Below are 15176 nucleotides of genomic sequence, written 5' to 3' on the forward strand. Positions count from 1 at the left end.
TTAACAGTAGAAGAGAGAGCAAAACGAGCGCACCAACAAAAATCGAAAACTAGTACGGCTCGAAAGGAAATAATGGAACCGAGTCTTGAAACAACCGGGTCTGGGCAATCACACGCAAATTCTTCTGTTTCCCCACCACCACCGAAAAGACAACGAACTGAAAAGGTTGGCGTGGATCATCCGTCGGAGATAGCGTCGAGCGAGAGTCTGCCGAGTACTTCAAAAAATGTGCTAGTGGGAATTGGGAAAACCACCGCTGGGGAACCCACTGCTGAAGTGGGAAAACCACCGCTGCAGAGATCGGTCCTTTCTGTAAGTTGTGGCGCACCCAATGCTACATCATTCGTCGATCACCATCTTTATTTCCAGTGCCCAGCAATGAACGCACAAGAAAATAGACCAGAGAATGAGTCTACAACTCTAGCGTGACATTGGGCGCAAATCAAACCCGGTCCGTCGCGAAAAAGGCCCATCGTTTTCGACGAAAATTCACTGAACGAAAATGAACTGGTTATTGCTGACCCTACTCCAGACATCTTGGCTGCACAGGAACTAGAAGCACCCCATGCGCTGACTCGATCCTATCTCGATGGTACTCGATCGAGCAATCGATCGATCGAATTATTGAATCAATTCTATTCGACTCTACCAAAGAGTTCTACCACACAAAATACCGGAAACCTCATCTTGCGTGGGGGTGTGGGTCAAGCCCCGCTACCCGGTGATGATCCTAGATATGACCGTTTCCTGATTGAAACAGCCTTTGGAAACCTGTCACAATGACAAATTGGGATTATCACTTGGCATGAATGAATGTCACTAAAACTTTGGTATATATTTCAAATCGATGTAATTTAGTATGTAACTCGGTGTTTGGGAAAGAAATGTTGTTCTGTCACGTAACTGTTGTTAAGTTGTTCTGGCTTGGACTGCAGCAACACTGACTAATCTCATTATTCTTGATAAGCCCAACAAGGAATGAAACTCATAATCTTCTGCAAGCATGTCCAAGTGACTGATAAACGCCCAATAAATTTTTCAACTTACCTTTTGAGAATGTGTATTTAGCGATTTTGCTGATAATTTATAGTAAAATTTACACTACGCTACCATCTGGGTGAAGGGATAAAAATGTTACTAAGCCCTTTGCTTCGTTTTCTTTTGTTTTGATATCAAATAATGTTTCCCTTGCCGCGCTATATAAAATCTTGGGCTTTGTCTAACCACACGATTGGTATGAAAATATCTCAGTTACGAATCGGTCAACAGTCCGTTCTAGAACAAAGTTTTCTAACTCATTTTCTAATTCACTTATACGTCTTATACGTCCAATTCACCATACGCAATGACATCAGTAAATCAAATAGGACTTGCGGAAGAAGATTTACGAAAAATCATCGAAGAGCATCTCACGTTCGCAGGAATAAAGAGTGAAAAGTCGTTCGATGTGGTATATGTGACACTAGAACCATTCAGTGCATGTCCAGATGGATTTTTGGCCGATCATTACTCGCTCAAAGTGAAGTTCCAAACGTCTGGAGATCCAACAGAAGAGTTGAATTTTTTCGTCAAGTGCTTACCCATCAACAATCCTCAGTTAGCACTATACCTCGACGAAATTGGAAGCTTCCGAAAAGAAACCAGTGTACTACAGGACATCCTTAGACCGCTTCAAGAGTACTGTCCATGGCGAAAAATAGCACCAAGAGTTCATTTCGCCCGTGCCAACAAATTGCTTGTTATGCAAAATCTGAAAAACGATGGATACGGGGTGATAAAAGGCGAAAGTGGGCTTTTAGATAATTGTTCCTTGCGGGAAGCACTACAGACGCTAGCTTGCTTACATGCAAGTTCGATAGTTCTCGAAGAAAAACGCGGAAAATCGCTTGTTGAGTTATTTCCCACTATTCTAAAAGAAAATGCATGGATTAACAGCACGACAAGCACGCGAACTAAAGACGTTGATAACGTTATTAAACTATATATAAACCTAGTTAAGCTGGAGAAACGATGGCCGGCAGAGCGGAAAGAAGCGATCATAACCCAATTACCGACCCTAATCCGAACCATCTATCAGTACGTTGTACCATGCAAACGGTTCAGAAACTGCCTAAACCACGGGGACCTTTGGTGCAACAACTTAATGTTCAAGACTAATGCCCAAGGAGATTCCACCGACTGCGTTCTAGTGGACTTTCAGATGTCTCGTTACGTGCCAATTGGATATGATATAAATTTGCTTCTTTATCTAACAACAAGCGCAGTTTTTCGCAAAAACCACGAAAAAACGTTGCTAGCTTTTTATTACAGTTGTTTTGCTAAGGTATTGGAACTGAATAGTGTCGATGTTCATAAAATTTATTCTCTGAGCGATTTCCTCGAATGCTGCCAGCATTACAAACTAGCCGGACTCATACATTCTGTTATGATCAGCGGAGAAGTAACACTACCGCAAGAATTCTTGGAGCAGGTTTTCAAACATTCAGAACTAACTGCCGGTTTTATGCCGGAACCAAAAATATCGATTTGTGTTAAAGCTTTTCAGGCTGATCAAACATATAAAGCTCATCTGCTGGAACTAATGGAAGAGCTATTTACGCACATCAAATGAGAATAAAACTGTCGCGCCACTTACAACAAATCTAACAATTGTTTTGATTTCTTTCGTTTATGCTGATCAATTAATTATTAATTGCACTTCATACTCTTGTATAAAATGATTAGCTTCAGTTTCGTTTTTAATGGTTCATATTTGTTTGCCTTTTTTGTAAGTCAGTTAATCACTTGATAAAATACCAACCCTGTTTGAATTGAAAACTTTAACCGATTAACATAACAATTCTGATTTTAAATGTCCTCCCGCTATGCCATACATTATATATAGAAATACGCAAACGGATTTGAACCATTTTGTGTCTTTGTTGGTTTCGGTGTGGCGCCTTGGTATGTCCTTTTGGTTCTTCATTGGATGACATCTAGTGATTACTAGTAAAACTACCCTTAGTTGCCAGTTATCACATCGCGTAAAGAAGAGAAATTCCATATCTTCTCTTTCAGTTCGTTTAAACCTTATTTTGCCTGAATCCTGCAGCAACATTCTTCATTCGTAATGAAAACAACTGAAGGAAGCTCTTTGCCAGGAGCAACAAAACGGTTTTTAACGGTTGAGAAATTGGCGTGCAACGAGCAATTGTCAACGGTAAAGTGTGGATAATTCTGATACCCGAGTCTAAATAAGAGGTCCGGCGCATGGCACTACATACACAAATATCCACGATCATGATACATAACCCAATGGATGGAAAAGGACGTAAAATCCCTTTCTTCAGAACCGTGATGTAAACTGTAGATAATATGACAAAGGCACTAAGCAAACAAAGATCGCGAAAATTGATACATCAAATTTACAGAAGAGAAGGCAAATGTTTCCAGCATTTCTACCTGTTTCCTACTTGGTATTATTATGACCAATATTGCTTGAGTCCAATCTTTCGTACACATGTATACATATCAGACATATATTCTATTGAGTGAACCCTTCAAGATCAAACCTTTTACAGATAACGGTCCTTGAAAGAAACATCGCTCGTCACAGCACGCTAGCGTTCAGTTTTACTTTTACTACTCTTTCAATCGCTTACACTACATGATCAAAAAGCTAACAGAAGGGATTCACAGACTTTTCGTGATGTTATTGAATATTCTTTTCCCCCACCAATTCTCGAGGTCAAAAGGTTTGAAATCTACCAACAGGGGGCTTGGAGGTTCATTGTAATATACTGTCGATGTACTCGAGGAGGAAGATACAGACGATGACGTACTGCTGTTGGATGATAATGAGCAGTTTGAGCCTGGAATTGAAACTATTGCTCAATAAGCTTCCTTATATAAAGTTCTTCGGTTCGTGTACACTTACCAGTACTGTCAGGTGAGCCGGGCGTGTCGTAAGGATTTGATGCTACTACCATATTCCAAGCTACAATAAAAAGTACAAAACATGAAAACGAAAACAAATAGAAAAAATTGCAACAATCAGTTTTGATAATTTTATTGACCCCAATGAAACCCGTGCAAACCATCGATCCGATTCAACCGATTGATAAATATTTCCAATGATTCTCGAGCATGGAGTACTTACAATCATTTATATATTTAATCAGCTCTTCGTGCTGTGGGCTCAGTTTTTCCTGTTCAAATTGCTCCTGCTGTCGCTGCTGTGTCCTGAGGTACTGAGCTGCTGCCGATTTCTTCGATAATTGAAAGACAGGCCGTGGCACACTGTAAACAGGCAAAAGACAGACCAGAGGGGTTAAAATCACATGGCTAGGAACGCTCAACCTGTCTGTTGTCTGCTAGCGAATAGCCATCTGAAGTAACTTTAATTATTTATTTCTGTAAGAGATGCACCACTGCAGTACGGTATTGTTACTCTATGTATTTCTTCCCGAATAACATCTTATCTCTCTTCTTTTTATCTGTATAAGTATGGTTAAATTTACTGAAAAGATAACAGAAAAGTCAGCAGTCGCAGTCAGTACCGTTGAATTCTGGAATGGATGAATACATTTGTCCATTTTGGGCCGGTTTAATTGCATCTAAAGATTGGTTATGAAAAGCCAAACATGCCAAACAATGCTAAAACACCACCTTATCATTTGGTTGTGCTTTGCAAATGCTTCATTGTTTATGATGAACTTTGTGGCATAAAGTGTATTGAATAGAAAGGCTTGACCAGAGCCGCTCAATTGAATAGCTAAACATACAATCAATCGATGATTCGATGATGATATGACCACGATCACTCAAAGTTATTAATTATATATTAACTGTTGAAAATAAAAAGCAGAAGCACACTAGTTATTTTTAAATGTTTCAATAAGCACATGGCGTAAAGCAAGCACTATAATAACTAAACACATCTCCAAAACAAAGCAGACTTTGAAAGAGCAGCACGTGGAATTCATGTTTTGTTTGAGACTGGAGGATTTTCATAAAACATTCGCTAACACGCGGCCGGCGTCCGAAACACGCGGCGTCGTGCGTTTAAATTATCACTATTGATCGATGTTCTCAATATAAAGTGTCCAATGGGTTTCTTTGTACTTCCCACTTATTCATAGTTTTCCGTTTGAGCATAATTATTCCACATGAAATGTATATGCTTTCTTCCAGCCTGTTACATAATGCTAGATTGCGGTGTGTAAATGTCAGAATACAGTTTGACCTAGGAACGTAAAACAAGAGCAAAACAGATTTTCTGGATAACTCCACTATTTAATGTTTTTGATAGGTTGTTTTGCGATTTGAATCCCACTCCGCTCACTACATATCCTAGTATTCGTATTATTGCGTATTTCAGGAGATCGTTATGTAAACTTTTTCGAGCCACCACTCACCTGAGTTCACTTTCACCGTTTGTCTTCCGGCCTAAATCTCGCAAAAGTTCGTATTTTTCATAGTTTTGTGGAATTCCTGTGATAATGAAACATAAATAAAAGCCGTTCGTAACATGGACTTCAATGTGCAATGTGGGTGGTGGTTCACACACTGTTTCTTTGATTGCACAACATTGGCCAGTTGTTTTCATTCACAGTCTATCACAAACCATTCCATATTCCAACTGCATCTTACCTCGTCGGGTTTTAGCAACTAATTTACTGGGACCCTTGGAAACCGTGTACATTTTGTGATCAATATGATGAGCTCAATAGGTTCAGATTTACGACAAAATTGAATAACATTAACCAACCACCCAACATCAACTGTTCGCACACTTCGATTATGCAATGAACCACAAAAAAAAAGAAAAAGAAGAGAAGAAAAAGAAGACAAGAAAAACAACAAACCATTCACCGGCAAAACGCTTCGTTGACAGCTGCTGTCAAATCCGCACTGTCAATAGAGCAAATTTTCATCCGTTAATTTTAACTTTAAAATTTCCTGTTTCTCCTATTCCTATTCAACACAAAACCTATTCCGATAGTGCGTCAAAAAACCCCAAACGAACGGATGGTGAACGCTGAATGTTCTTTAGTTAATTCATCAACAAATTCCCATAACCGCGGAACGAATCTACAATTCAGTGTTTAATGTTTTATTTTTATTCAAATATAATGGCGTGGTGGACATTGGTACATTTGACAAAATTTTATATGCTTACTTCTAGAGTCTGATTAGCTTTCTTTGGTTTAACCTTCGATTCTGTTGCTTTTTCGCGTCGAAAGCTTGCTGCATTTTGCGATACTTTTTGTCTGTTTCTGGCGAAAGTTTTTCTGTGGAATACAATGTTTGCATTACGTTTCCAGCGGCTTCGCTGGCCTTTTGCAAATGACTGATTTCGCTCGGCAAGTAGTCCGGGGTAGTCACTGGTGATATTTTAAACTGATGAGCCTGACTACTAACATTGCGGGACAAAGGAGTCGATGTGACTAGTAGAGCGCTGCAGGCGTTATCGTTTTTTTCGTCCAATTCCTTCTCACACTCGACTAGAACACTTGATTGCTCCAAAATTAAATCATTGTCGTTTCCTTGAATCCCTTGATCCACTGAGTGAGCAGAATGATATAGACTGCTATTGCTAATCGAACGACGATCGTGTAATGATTCCATAGTTTGTTGCAAAGTCCATGAAATTTTTATCACGAGAGAGACTACAACAGCACTAATACAATCGATAATTTCCATGCTGCACGATATTTCTGGATAACTGCTTGGCGGCAATCTCGAACGGTTGCTTGGATACGTTTGTCTGAACCTGCTAATGCTACAAAAGCTTGATGAAGAATGCGGGTTTGTCTGCGGGCTCGTCACAAAAGCCCGCAGGTACCCTTCTCTCCCTTATGTAAAAGCATTCTGAAACAAATATAGCATATAATGCCCTTTTACCTAGAACCAGACCTCGAAACACAAACGGTTATTGCTTTTGGCTGGAAATAACATACCTGAGCAAATTATTGGGATATTTAAACACTAGCCTTTGTGTACCTACCATTTACCTCGTCTAATGCATTCTGCATCTTGCGACGAAGTGTTTTCGCCAAATTTTCGAAGCTAGTAAAATTTTTCTAATATAAGCTGAGTGTGTCTTAATTGTTGCGATAGCCCATTTTATTGATTAAATGTTAGTTTACACGACACAATACTCTTTTTACGCGGAACACAGTTTACTCCTGCTGAGAAACCGAAATTGAACGCGGTTTGAAAATTAGAATCTATCACTCACAACTGACAGCTGGCACTCATCGGAAAACGTCATCTTTTGTTTACTGTTTTGTTTTGCTTGCGTTTTGTGAAACCGTAAAATGGCCAGCGATTCAGAGGAACGCGAAATCATCTCGCAAGATTCGCTTACGGAAGATTCATCGGCTGCACAAACAATTGATCCGTACCATAATCAAGAGTACCTGCAGCGGAAGCTTTATTTCTTGTTGGAAAATCTAAAAAAGATGCACACAAACTTACCAGAGTAAGTCGCGAGTAACTCGTAGTTTCTTATTACTATTTCTTATTCTTTTCCAAAGGCAATACCAAATGCGGATTTCCTTCGAATTATTGGCTGGATTGGCAAATACCTTGCTAAATGATACCATCTTTGAAATCGCCAAAGGGCTGATGGAAATACAGCATGTGACCGAGGCGCATTTAATGCAAGTGCGGGAAAAGGTAGAAAATGATCATCAGTGTAAGTTGTTTCGCCAAACTAAAATACATTGGACGTTAAGCATTGAGCATTTTTCTTATCGACACTTCACAGTGGAAGTAAAGCAGTGGGAGGCTAAAATACAGGATCCGGAAGAACTGCAACACATCATTGCCCTAATGAAGATAAAACACGGGAAGAATATGAAAGAAACGGATATGAAGCTAGTGCTACATTTGGATCAAAAAGTGAAAGACCAGCAATCAACCCTGGAAAAAGCAGGTGTTCCTGGATTCTACGTGACGGATAATGTGAAGGAAATCAAGATACAAATGTATCTTCTTGATTTCATTTTACGCTTAAGCCGCCTGAAATTCGAACCAAACAAATAGAAATAGCCAAACCAAACATATTATAGCATATACAACATTGCAAACTATAAAACTTTTGCTCTACTTGCGTACAAGTTGCTGGACAAAAACAAAAATCCGAACAAAAAAATTCAAAGGAAATGTTTGATCCCCTCCACGTGGCTCGTGCATGTGTGCGAATCGCTAAAGTACCAACACTGAGCAACGAATGGGTGGCTTAATATGTGTGTGCCGGCATCCCCCTTCAATTGAAATCAAACGTGCCGCGTGTTGATAAAATAACGCGTGTTGATGTGAGGAATGATGTTTCATTCAAACTTTATTTGAAGTCTAAATTTCATCGGTATTTTTGTATCATTTATTTTTCATCCTTATACATTTGAAATGAGCAAAAAAAATACTTTTCATCAATATAACTTACGCGACCAAGAACTTAATTTAGTTTGTCGACTTTCTCATTACTTGCGGATGAACCTATCTAATTTATTTTTCTGTTCGTTCTATTTGCCCATTACTTTTAGTCTAATTGTTTGTGAGACTCCTACAAAATTGAAAATTTAAACTAAATGGCAAAAGCGAGTTTTGTTGTTCATAAGAATTTTTCATAATGGTGCAAATAAATGCATCACCAGTCATGATGCAATTTGAACCTGTCGAACTTCGAACGGATCTAGTCACGAGACACTTTCTACCTTCATTCAACTTTTCTCGTCAATTGCTCTGCCACTGACGAATCAAAACAAACGCCTAGGTCGCGAAACACCGCCTACGTTCAGTGCCAACATCCGCAGCATCCGACCAGCCTAGTGCAGCTGATATCATTTAAAGTTTATTTCTCGGATGGTTTTCAGGTAGATTTAGCCATCAGTTTTGTATAAAAGTACTTGGACTAGTTCAGCATGTTACACGCTTCCACTTCACCGAGTCATCGTAAATTATTTTATTTGAATATATATTTCAACGCTTAAACTTGTTTTCAAAACATTCATTTTTGGCAAATTTTCGTTCCAAAATAGTCTCTTGTGCCAAATCATATGCGAAAGAAAGTTTTCGACTAATTTAGTGACTAGTTTTTTTTTAACGCCAACAGATAGGTCATGATTAGCTGAATTGAAAAAGTTAACTTTCTCAAAATTATGACAACTAGCACCCCACGAAATCGATTATGACAAAATATTTTGAATGAAATAATTTCGCTCAGCCACAGCGGTGCGCCCCGTTATCATCACGTTTAGGAATCGCTTTGTGAGTCGCCAGAGCCGATTTACGTGTGTAGCGGCTAGCTTGCCAGCATCTGCACATGCGCGTCATCATGGATTTCATTTGGTCATCGGTGGTCAGTTTTGAATGAAGCAACAATTGTAAGGTGAATGACTCGATAGCGTGGTTCGTAGCCGAATTAAAAACAACGCAATTAACGTAGTTATGTATCTTCATTCTCCCGAATACTTTATCTTGCGTTGCTTTGCATAATCATACCTTGTAGTCTAGTCGAGTCTGTCTGCTTTCATATTTCTCTTCCTGTTTCTTGATGTTCTTGTTACAATGTTAACTTTATTTCGCGTCCTACTAATACACACGTCCAGTCGGGAACAAGCAAAAATATCGCCGTAATTCCTCATTAAGAGCACACACCACAACCTGATTTTTTAAACTTGGTTGCGAACCTGCACACACCAGTTCCTCTGCTGGGTGTGCGTGTGCACACACTTGTGTTACTAGCGCATACAACTAAAGCAACGGACTCAGCCCACGGACACAAAAATGCGCACGCCCAGACCCGATAACCTTTTCCACTTGCACGATTGAATACATTTTGCAAATCATCTTATTTTTTTGAGTCTATTTTGTTATCAAATGATCTTCTTTTGCAATTGATAGATTTCTCTCGATAATGATGCTCGATATCCTGACGAGCATCGTTTCATAAGAAAATCTTCACGAAGATCTGAAGAGCTAAACTTTATCACGCTTTCTTCAAAAAGATCAGTCTCGTAGAATTACGAACAAATTTTAACAATTGAGCTCGACCAAGCACAGCATCTCTTGCTTGTATGAACTGAAAAGGTTTCATTGCAGCTACAACAAAAGCAGTAACAGTTCCGTCCCAAAGCAAAACTATAACCATTGCAAAAAATACTTGGGAAAAATGTATTGTGGGAAAACTAATAGTAATACGAGCGGCTTTTTCAAGATTAAATCGTTTATTTTATAATATTCAATAGCATTAGAACGAACAGAGCGGTATTAATCACTAACTCCGTGTTTTGCACTAAAATTGATGAATTGATCTGAGCTGACGCGTAGAAACGGATTAATCGACGCAGAGCAGACGGATGAGCTTTGCAGTTACATTGTTTCCCAATTAAGATTAAAAACATCCAAACTGCTTAAGGGCAAACTCGAAGGGCGGTATTATTCGATGAGAATAGTTATTCAAAGATAGTTATTTGTTTGTAATGCATTTCACTTTTGTATATTTTTATTGGGTTTTAAAGTCCAGTTCAAAGAAACTGTGCGCTGGAATATAATTGTTTAGCAAAAAAGATAAAGAAAAGCGGTACATTGTTAGCTCAATTTATTACTACTTGACAACAATTACTATAATCTATCACCAATAGTCTCAATATTAGAGACGTACAAACTTAAGCATTCTTATTTTGCGTATCAACATTTAAATCACAACATTTTATGAAAACATTATCAATCTTGCACTCTATCGATGGCTTCCCGAAGAATGGTGTTTGTACTTCATAGAGTCAACATCAGGATCCCGCCTCCGGTAGTAAACATTCAGACGACCGACCGCCAACCCAAATGCATCAGCAAAAAATGCCACCACCCTCGTTCTGGATCACGTATTCGCGTACGTATTGCACGTGCTCTTTACTCAGACCTAGTAGACCAGCCTCCGACTCGAATTGCTCTAGTCCCCCAACGCCGATAAGGTATCCATTTAAACGCGCGGCCACATGTGATGTTAGTAGTAGGTCCGAGGTCAGCCCAATCGATTTGGCCAGGTCGGCGTGACCCTGCAACCGGTACTTTTGATGGTAGCTAATCCAGGGAAGAAACGGGAGAAAGTAAATCACAACATTCCTCAACCTCATTCGGCGGTTAGAGCGAGATCGCGCTTCTGCGTGCAACGATCGAGAGTTTGATGGTTTGTGAGACTTGTTTAATATGAGTAGCCTCTTGCCTCGCCGTTACCATAGAAACGCATCACAGCTCTCAACTCACTACGACAACTCAAAACGGCACCACAGTGAACCCGATGCTCGGTATTGAACTTGACTTAGCCTCGCAACCACCTTGATTGGATTGATGGACCACGTTCTCATACTCACTTTTCAGCCGGATAAAACGGTCCAGCCTGCAAAACTTCTGTGATGATCTTCTCCGGAGCTCGCTGAACTTGCTCATGCGCCAGGCTTGCTTCGGCGATTTCGCGCTGTTCCTCATTGTGGTACAAGATTAAACTGGTATACTGCCTCTTCATACGTCGGGTGATTCCGTATTCGTGGTTATTCCAGAACAACTTCAATAGATCCATGTACGTAATTTTTTTCGGATCGTAATCGATTGCAATCACTTCCGTATGGTCACCCCTGTGTCATTGGATGATTCTTGTCTCAGTAACATTACTCTCTCCACATTTTTAAGATGAGCGTACTTACAATGATTTGTACTTTGGATCATCGGTTGTACCGCCAGCGTAGCCGACACGAGTTCTCAGGACGCCTTTCGTGGCACCAAACAGGGAATCACATCCCCAGAAACAACCCATGCCGAAGGTTGCTGTTTCAAAAGGCGTACGCACATCATGTAGCGGCTGATGTTGAACTTCTTCCAGCTTCTGGACACTGTTCTGGGCAGGTGCAAGCGCCTAAAGGGAACAAAAGCAAACGAATGTTACCATGTTTACCTAAAAGGCCGCTTAGGATCCTTACTGCGTGAACCATGTTGGCAAAACTAGAAATGTAAAAGGCTTGACCGAAGTGAAGTTAACTGAACAAGACGGCGGGACTTTTTCTTTACCGTGGGGTACTTTACTTGTCTGAAATTACTTTTAAATTGAAGTCAACTTGCCAGCGACAGATTATATATAGGTCCGCGTCCCTGAATATCTCCCGCGTGCAACCAATACATACAACCTCGCGTTGCATTATGTGTTCACAATTGTCGGCATCGTGATAGCTTGCGATAGTGTAATCACATGTGGTAAAGTACCCCCGAAGTAGTCGCTCAACAGTGGTCCCGGGGGAGATCAAGGCGAAGACGGTTAGTAAGGAGTGTTTTTTAGTGGGTAGGCGCGGGAGCGAATCCCACACTACGTCTTTAGAAGATTTTTAAAACCTTACTAAAAAAAAAAAAAAAAAAAAAAAAACATGTGGTATAGTAGTGAATATTTTAAGGGGAAATTAGTTTTGATTGTAGTTGTAGTTTGACAGATTGTAGCGAGCTTGCACGCAAGCTATGAAAATTTCGTAAAAGTTTGCTATAAAATTTTCATGTTTTCTTATTCTTCTTCTTACTTTTTAAACTGACAGTTGTTTGACTTCGAATTTCAAAATCGAAATTTTCGAAAGAGCCCGGGAAAGCAAGAAAATACATCGACTATCTCGCTCTAGCGTCAGCTATCTCTTTCCCGTTCGTAAGTAATGTTTAGACTTCGGGTCGAAAAACCAGAGAGAGCGCAAAGAAACGAGAGAGAATAGAGAAAAACAGAGAGAAACGAGAAAAGAGACTAACTAAATAGTTATGTCAAATTTCATAAACAAAAAATCGAACTCAAGCGGAAAGGTTGCGGAATTTTTGCGGAATTTTTGCATTAACTTAAAAGCGACGAATGTTAAGCTATTGCAGCTCAAAGTCTCGATAATCAAAACACAACAACAACATCATTCTCGTCCTGTTTGCGAAAACGAAGCTGTCCGCTGAACCGTAGTTCCTGCGAATTTTCCATCGCTCATAGTGTTTTAACTTATTACGCACATTCTTCTCAACCGTACAAAAGTGCCTGTTTGAACAAAATGTGTAAGTGCATTGCTGGAACTTGTGTTTGCTGGTAAGTGATGAATAGCAATGGTTTTGCAGCTTCCGTAAACCCCCCAATGCTGTTGTATTCTTTGTCAATTTCTTTTAACAACTCAAAGAAAAACTCGCCTTCCCAAGCTAAAGGCACCCTGTGCTGTATTACATCAGCGAAACCACGGTCATAAAAATTAAAGACTGAAATCATCAGAAATAGCTTCCTAGCTGAAAGATTTTCGGAAATACCTGTTCATGTCTCTTGAATGCTGGTTTATTTCTCATGTTTTATGTAGTTATTGTCATATTTTCCCATACTGCATCAATTTAAGCATCATGCTTGCGAGATCATCTCAACTAATCCTCTGTATCTGGTCATCTCTTCTTTTCCGACAGCTGCTGCCAGTGTGCAATGAGCATATTTATTTCGCTTCTATTTGTTGGCATATTGATTGCCGTAGCGGTTGCTCTGGGAATTTACTTCGGTCTGCTGAATGTCGACGATACTGCACCGGATGTTTCTAATTTTGTCCACAAAACTGGTGATTCTATAAAAGACAGTATCAAAGATAAATTTAACTAAAACACTGACTGCAATGGAAAACATGAATTCAAGTTCTTCAACGCTTCGTAAACTATTATATCTAGGCGGTAGTAGGGAAATGATCTTCCCAAAACTTTGCAACGACATCGTTCGAATCTCAAATAAGTTCCAATCAACGTAATAGTTACGCATGCCATGCCCACATCGGGTAATTAACTATTAAATTGAACGATTTACTATTTATAAAGTTAAACGAAATCGTACAAATGAAAGTGCTTTAATCGTCTATCATAAATGCGCTGAAAACTCAATACTCGATATTGAAGTTGCTCACCAAACTCTCAACAGCTTGCGGAAGCTTATGCCGAGCCAATTGTTGCATTTCATCAACACGTCGTAATGAAGGTAAGTGCGAATTTAAAAAAAACCCAATTCAGGCGGGGTCCAACAGGCGTGGCATACACTCATTTCAAACATTTGTACAGCATGTAACAGTCACGCTATTGTGAGTTTTCATGACTCAAAACTTCCCTACGGCCACCCAAAACATCTGAAATAATAAGAAAGTATATTCATTGACTGCCGAACACACACACAGCAAACGTACGTTTGAAGCTGAGGCGTTGAGCCCTTTTTCGTGTTGCTTTACCTCTTTGGCCCACTTCATACATCCTTCCGCGTGACTCATTGGCCTCCATATGTAGGTCAAAGGACCTGGTTCATGAACGAATTCAAGGGCAACCTTGCAATCGAAGCTAGACACCGAACTTCTCACGCATGAAGATCGAGGTGGCATTAGCGAAACACCTGTATGGAATGCGCAGAGGCGTACGAGAGTGTTTGTGAAAGGAGTTGTAAATGCGTGCTCAGTTGGCGATCGTTTCTGGGGTGGGAGTTTTTAACCCTATATTGGATTATAGTGCGTTTCTACGGTTACACTGGCCTGCGCTGTGTTAGTGCTGTGTTGCCTATCGTTTGTCTGTAACACAGGTTTCTATTGTCGAGTACAGAGGGACTGAAAGATTTAAGATTTTGTTACATAGAATACAGTAAAATGTGTCACTGCGGTACAATCGTTGTCTGGTAATGATCCTCACCATTAATCTGTTGCTTTCCTCATCTGTTCATAAAATATTATATTAGCTGTGTGTTAAAAGTCGTCAGCATCTCTCAATCTGTATTCAATTCCTGCGGAATCGTTGGTGAAACAAAGAAAGCTTCCGCCCGATTCCATTGCGAATAACGTGCTGCCTATCTAAACCCGCGCAATGCCGTGATAAATTCTAATTTTAAAAAACTGTGTGCTTCATTGCAAATAGTGTAAAAGAGAAACAATTCGAGGAGAGTTAAACATTTTCACATATCGTTTCAATGCATGGAACTCTGCTTGAATTAATCCGTTCACTTGAGCGCAAAACAGTACACCAGACGCAAAATTTGTGTCCGATGACTCATAGTTTCATTCCCTTAACTCAAGCCCTTTCGCAGAGAGCTGTAATTAGTTTCTCATCATCTGGGAATTGATCTGTATGCTAAACTATTGTACATGGTTATCATTCTCTCTTTCTAGCTGCATTATTTTTGCTATTGC

At 39.8% G+C, this 15176-nt stretch overlaps 4 protein-coding genes across 6 annotated transcripts; 2 read left to right on the top strand and 2 right to left on the bottom strand.

Annotated features, from left to right (window-relative positions):
• Positions 1-1344: 1344 nt before the first annotated feature.
• On the top strand, positions 1345-2633 carry LOC128269140 (uncharacterized). Its single transcript, XM_053006516.1, has one exon. The coding sequence runs from the start codon at positions 1346-1348 to the stop codon at positions 2609-2611; it is 1266 nt and encodes a 421-aa protein (XP_052862476.1). The 5' UTR covers position 1345; the 3' UTR covers positions 2612-2633.
• A 138-nt stretch (positions 2634-2771) lies between these two features.
• LOC128269141 (MAPK regulated corepressor interacting protein 2) lies at positions 2772-5773 on the bottom strand. Of its 2 annotated transcripts, none has more exons than XM_053006518.1 (5): positions 5632-5773; positions 5397-5472; positions 4139-4278; positions 3917-3976; positions 2772-3851 (listed from the first exon to the last, which is right to left on the bottom strand). In XM_053006518.1, the coding sequence occupies exons 1-5, from the start codon at positions 5681-5683 to the stop codon at positions 3673-3675; spliced, it is 507 nt and encodes a 168-aa protein (XP_052862478.1). In that variant the 5' UTR covers positions 5684-5773; the 3' UTR covers positions 2772-3672. The 2 variants fall into 2 exon arrangements, with proteins under 2 accessions (XP_052862478.1, XP_052862477.1); XM_053006517.1 differs by having other exon boundaries at positions 2772-3863.
• A 1523-nt stretch (positions 5774-7296) lies between these two features.
• Positions 7297-8040, top strand: LOC128267813 (gonadal protein gdl). Of its 2 annotated transcripts, none has more exons than XM_053004748.1 (3): positions 7297-7465; positions 7521-7681; positions 7754-8040. In XM_053004748.1, the coding sequence occupies exons 1-3, from the start codon at positions 7302-7304 to the stop codon at positions 8029-8031; spliced, it is 603 nt and encodes a 200-aa protein (XP_052860708.1). In that variant the 5' UTR covers positions 7297-7301; the 3' UTR covers positions 8032-8040. The 2 variants fall into 2 exon arrangements, with proteins under 2 accessions (XP_052860708.1, XP_052860709.1); XM_053004749.1 differs by having other exon boundaries at positions 7521-7662; positions 7754-7856.
• Positions 8041-10536: 2496 nt separating this feature from the next.
• On the bottom strand, positions 10537-12065 carry LOC128277400 (peptide methionine sulfoxide reductase). The gene is made up of 4 exons (XM_053015854.1): positions 11961-12065; positions 11688-11896; positions 11358-11618; positions 10537-11067 (listed from the first exon to the last, which is right to left on the bottom strand). The coding sequence occupies exons 1-4, from the start codon at positions 11970-11972 to the stop codon at positions 10833-10835; spliced, it is 717 nt and encodes a 238-aa protein (XP_052871814.1). The 5' UTR covers positions 11973-12065; the 3' UTR covers positions 10537-10832.
• Between the last annotated feature and the right edge of the window lie 3111 nt (positions 12066-15176).

The sequence above is a fragment of the Anopheles cruzii genome, chromosome 2 (genome assembly GCF_943734635.1).
Source record: "Anopheles cruzii chromosome 2, idAnoCruzAS_RS32_06, whole genome shotgun sequence".
In the NCBI taxonomy this organism is placed as follows: Eukaryota; Metazoa; Arthropoda; class Insecta; order Diptera; family Culicidae; genus Anopheles; species Anopheles cruzii.